This window comes from Arachis hypogaea, chromosome 6 (assembly GCF_003086295.3).
Source record: "Arachis hypogaea cultivar Tifrunner chromosome 6, arahy.Tifrunner.gnm2.J5K5, whole genome shotgun sequence".
In the NCBI taxonomy this organism is placed as follows: Eukaryota; Viridiplantae; Streptophyta; class Magnoliopsida; order Fabales; family Fabaceae; genus Arachis; species Arachis hypogaea.
In genome coordinates this window covers 100,492,756-100,498,510 of record NC_092041.1, presented here as the reverse complement: position 1 = coordinate 100,498,510, position 5,755 = coordinate 100,492,756, and the positions used below count along the sequence as shown (strand labels likewise).

The following is a 5,755-nucleotide window of genomic DNA, read 5'->3' as shown; positions in this document are numbered from 1 at the left end:
TAATGCCTAATTATATAGTAATTGTTTCCATTTAAGTTAATTCCGTAAACAGCTATGTGTATGGCATGCTTTGTTCTTCAATGGCTTCTTTTTTGTTTAATCCAGGGATGTCTGATAGTGAGTCAGATTTGGACGATGGTAGCACGTCAGAGTTGTCAGGCCAGTGGACTGATGGTTGGAGTATCGATTCAAGGGACGGGGATGATTCGAATGGGTTGAAGGAACCGCCGACTGAGGAAGGGGATAGTGGCCTTGCCGACAGTTAATACGAAGGCTGGGATGGTGGTGGAAGCAATATACACCTCCGTATAGGATCATGGGAACTCTAAGAATGTCATGGGTAAACAATTCAGCAGTCCAAACCCAATGATTGCTTTTGTGTTGTTATCTGCAGAATTTAATGGGGTTGGAGATGCGTATGCAAGCTATATCGCATATACAAAGGTTATTGATTTTGCGGTGCGAAAGGGAGATTATATTAAAGATGAGGAGGGAAATATTGTCAGGAAGTTTTTCTACTGCAATCGGCAAGGGCTGCGTGAAAAGAAGCACTACGAGAGAGTTGACAGAAAAAGGCCTCATAAACCAGAGACGAGAACGAATTGCAATGCCAAGCTTGTGGTGTTTCTGGACAAAAGTTGTGGAAAGTGGCAGATGAAAACATTGGTCAAGGATCATAATCACGACTTGGCGCCCCAAGAGTGCACTAATGTAATGGCTCTACATGAGAAGATCACAGAAGGGCACAAAGCGCATATACATTGCATGCATGAAGCCGGGTTCCAGACAACTCAAATAATGGGCTTTTTTGCCCACATGTGTGGTGGATATCACAATCTTAACTTTATAAGTAAGGACTTTTATAATTATATGGATGGAGTTAGGCAATCCAGGATCGTGGAGGGAGATGCAGCCGCAACAATAAGCTACTTGAAGGGCAAGACTGAGTTGGATCCGATGGCAGTTGTGCAGTACTTTTATTGCACTGAAAAGCACCTTGGGTACCTATTTTGGTTAGATGGTCACATGCAGCATGACTATGAATGCTTTGGTGATGTGTTAGAATTTGACTCGACGTACAGAAAAAACTTTATAACAGACCTCTTGTGATATTTTCGGGCACCAACCATCACAAACAAACAATTATTTTTGGGTTTGGTTTGCTAGAGGATGAGAAGATTTCGTCCACAAATGGTTGGTAAGTAGCTTCTTAGAGGTAATGAGTCACAAGGAGCCAAAAGTCGTTCTCACAGATGGTGATGAATCCATGCGAGAGGCCATTAGATATGAATTCCCTAACGCGACACATAGACTATGCACCTGGCATCTTGCTCGAAATGCTGTTGTTAGTATCAAGACTAAAGATTTTTGTGCTACGTTTAAGACTGTTGTGAATGATCACTTTGATGTGGAAGAGTTTGATAGTTATTGAGTGGACATGATCACGTTAATCGGTTTAGAGGACAACGATTGGGTTGCAAAGACATACGAAAAGTGAGAGATGTGAGCAAATGCTTACTTGGGTGAGAAGTTTTGTGCCGGCATTTGAACTACTTCTCGGTGCGTGGGTATTAATTCATCATTGAAGAAATTTATCAAGTCTGGAAATTGCTTACTTGAGTTGGTTGAGAACCTGGATCGAGTAGTTAAGGATTACTAGAATAACGAATTCATTGCAGATTACAAGACTCTTTACTCAAATCCGGTGATGACAACGGGTCTCGAAACATTGGAAAGATCTGCGAGCAAGTTCTACACAAGGGAGATATTCTACGAGGTGCAAAATTAGATCGAGGGGTTGCAGCATTGTTAGTCTTGCACAGGGACAGTATTGGTAGTACCGAGAAGTTCATGTTCCGAAAGTATCGAAAGCCCCATCATGTGTACTCAATTTTCATGTATAGAAGTTGTGATAAGTATGCATATTCTTGTAAGTTGTAGGAGAGATTAGGGATACCTTACTGCCATATATTTTGTGTCCTGGAAGAGCTAGAGAAAAAAGATCTACCGAGCCGATTGCTCCTGTATAGGTGGTGAAAAGATGCCAAGGTTGCCGATAGCAGTAGTCAAGATGCGTCAGTCAATCCCATAGATGGATTTCCCATTAGATATGGCACATTATGGAGTGCCTGCCCGTTGCTGTGTTTGATAGCCTTGCAATGCACGAAAACATACAACACTGCCATAATGGAGGTTGCTAGAATATCGAGGGAGTTTGAATCTCTTGGTGGCATAAGGAAAATAGGTAGTCGCGTTTAAGCAGGGGAGAATGAAACTTACATTCTCGAGCCAAAGATTATCAGGTCTAAGGTGCACCTCGTGGGAGCACAAATGCTGATAACGGGAGACATTGTAGGCAGTGCCTCGAATTAGACCACGACCGAAGAAATTGCACTGCCATAGACGACGATACCGTCGATGAGGTTTGTATGTATTAATTAATTCCTAGGATTGTGGTGATTCGTATGCGCCGCATGTGGTAATGCTTGACGTTTGTACTTATTACTTATTTTATGATAGTTGTAGTGCCTTAATGTTTTGAACTGTAGCATTTGATTGCATGGGCTATCTATTTTTTTGCAGGATGGCGGATCCAGCCATAGGCCAGTTCATTATTCCGGAAAGAGGTCACAATGAAACTAGATGGATGGACATGACTACATGTGATTGAAGTGTTTAGGTGATTAGGAAAAATTTATTTTTAGTTCGGCTGTCCAATTTTAACGATTCTAGTTGTGTTGTCATGTTAGTCATTTTTATGGTAGGTTAACATGATGTGAAAATGGTTCTTATGTGGTGTTTTTCTTATGAATGAGACTTTTTTAAAGCAATACTTTTGGTGTTGACTGCAAGTAGTTTGTTCTATTCTGATTGTGGCTCCTTCATTATGATGTTAGGCATTATTAAGGCAGATTATTTTTTCCTTATCTTTTTGTTAATATGAAGATTTTTTCAGTTATGCAGTTACTTATGTTATTCAGTTATTCAGTTACTTATGTTGTATCAAGGTTTGAGCCTGTTGTCGTGGAATTTATTGTAGAATTGGATCGAGGAGGTTTAAATTAGTGACCTTTAAAATACCTTTGTGTGACCCGTACAACAAAAGAAGCTAAAGAAGTAATTGACGAAGAAGAGGTTCTTTCACCCTTCAAAGGTTGGAATCTATGATACTAGGTTGGGGTGCCAACATGAATGAAGATGTTAATGATAACAAGTATTAACAACAATAAACTTATCTTAAATATGAAGCAGTTGTTTATAAGTAAAAACACTATAGCTGCTACAGAACCCATCTTGAAGGCACAATTTCGAGAACATGTCATGAACAGGTTTTTTGTCCGATTTAAGAATTAGATTTTCCAATTGATGACGGAGGTTGAAAAATTAGAATTTTGTAATAACTCATAAAGAATGCTTAAAGAAACACACAAGCATATAGTCTTTCATTCAAAAATATTCTCTAACCATAACTAAAGGCTATGACAACAGTCTTCTAAATTAAAGATTAAAAGCCATTAAAAATAAATTTGTCCAGTAGCATTAAATCTACATTACATGTTAAGCATCGTATGAGCTGCAGCCCAAACATAACAGTGTTAACCTCCAAATTGGAAACACTAATGACTTTACAAAATAATACTTTTAGAACAAAAGTTTGTCTGCCTGAAACCAAAGAAAAGGTTTCTTTGACTAAGTATGCCTCCGAGGTTGCTATCATGGAGCAGTTGTGAAACTCCTCTAGTATTTTAGAGCTACTTTAACGGTTTCCATTCTGTTATCGTTGTGATACTTTAAGACCATGTCGATTACAAGGCGCATTCTGTTGTAATCGGTGACCAACTAAAATGCCTGTAATATTCTCAGCACACTTGTAGGTTAGGATAACAAGTAGTGCAACTTTAGTTCAAATGATAGTTCATACAAAATCAATAGGAAGTGAGCTAATTCTTTATAGTTTTATGTAAGGTAAGTCCAGATTATACTTCAACATCGTAGTCATAGAACAAGTGGTACATTATCATCCATTGTACTACAAATACACCACAATCATTGCTATACAGGTTATTGGCCCCATGTTTGAAAAGAAGACATAACAAGTACCCAAATAGATTTCAAGTTTACTCAAACAATTGAAGTATAGTAATAGTTGCAACCAGCGAATATAATTTTTAATTTGAGATAGGTCTAAATAATTCACCTTTATGGAAGTCGCTGGACAACCTCAAGCTCCTTTATCTCAAACTCACTATATTCTACTCTGTTTGTGTCTGCATTAGCATACCAAGCACGGTCGTCCAAAAGGTCATCCAGAAAGATTGCTTGTGTAACAATAATAGTTTATTAGTTTTAATCATGTCTTTTATAACGCTATAATTTGGTTGGGAATCAACATTTACATAATTATACTTGAATTGTCCCGAATTAAACTATTCAAACAAACACTTATCACAAACACATCAACCTTAATTTTAATTTTTAACCTGTTAACTGTTTCTACATATGATTTTATTACTGGTGGACGAAATTGTGATCACATCAATATAGTATTAATATATTTATTGTAGAATTGTGGAACTTAGGATTTTTGGTACGAGTGGGCACAATTCCGTTCAACTAACCAGCAAGTGTACTGGGTTGTCCAAGTAATACCTTACGTGAGTAAGGGTCGAATCCACAGAGATTATTGGTTTGAAGCAATCAATATTTATTTTATTAATCTTAGTCAGGATATCAATTGGATTATTTGGATTAAAAGTGAAATTATTGGAATTGATAAAAGAGGGAACAATGTTACTTTGATTTGCAGTACTGGAGAATATGTTGGAGTTTTGGAGATGCTTTATCCTTTGAATTTCTACTTTTCCTTGAGATCCTCTTCTCACACGCAGGTTCCTTCCATGGCAAGCTCTATGTAGGGTGTCACCGTTGTCAATGGCTACTTCCCATCCTCGCAGTGAAAACTATGCACGCACTCTGTCACAGTACGGCTAATCACCGGTTGGTTCCCGCTCCTACTGGAATAGAATCACTCTTTTGCGTCTGTCACTAACGCCCAGCAGGTTAAAGTTTGAAGCACGTCACATTCATTCAATCCCGGAATCCTACTCGGAATACCACAGACAAGGTTTAGACTTTCCGGATTCTCATGAATGCTGCCATCAATCCGGCTTATACCACGAAGATTCTGTTGGGGAATCTAAGAGATATTCATTCAATCTGATGTAGAACGGAGGTGGTTGTCAGGCACACGTTCATGGGTTGAGGAAGGTGATGAGTGTCACAGATCATCACCTTCTCCACAGTTAAGCGCGAATAAACATCTTAGATAAGAACAAGCGTGTTTGAATGGAAAGCAAAGGAATTGTATTAAATCATCGAGACGCTGCAGAGCTCCTCACCCCCAACAATGGAGTTTAGAGACTCATGCCGTCACAAAGTATGTAATTCAGATCTGAAAATGTCATGAGGTACAAGAGATGTCTGTAAAAGTTGTTTAAATAGTAAACTAATAACCTAGGTTTACAGAAAATGAATAGACTAAGATAATTGGTGCAGAAATCCACTTCTGGGGCTCACTTGATGTGTGCTGGGGCTGAGACTAAAGCTTTCCACGTGCAAAGGCCTTTCTTGGCGTCAAACTTCAGGTTATGACGTGTTTTGGGCGTTCAACTTCGGATAATGACGTTTTTCTGGCGTTTAACTCCAGACAGCAGCATGAACTTGGCGTTTAACGCCAAGTTACGTCGTCTATCCT

At 38.8% G+C, this 5,755-nt stretch overlaps 1 protein-coding gene across 1 annotated transcript; it reads left to right on the top strand.

Moving 5' to 3' along the window:
- The first annotated feature begins 336 nt into the window (after positions 1–336).
- On the top strand, positions 337–1,110 carry LOC140173728 (protein FAR1-RELATED SEQUENCE 5-like). Its single transcript, XM_072198276.1, has one exon. It carries the CDS (start codon positions 337–339, stop codon positions 1,108–1,110), a length of 774 nt encoding a protein of 257 aa, XP_072054377.1.
- Positions 1,111–5,755: the final 4,645 nt, after the last annotated feature.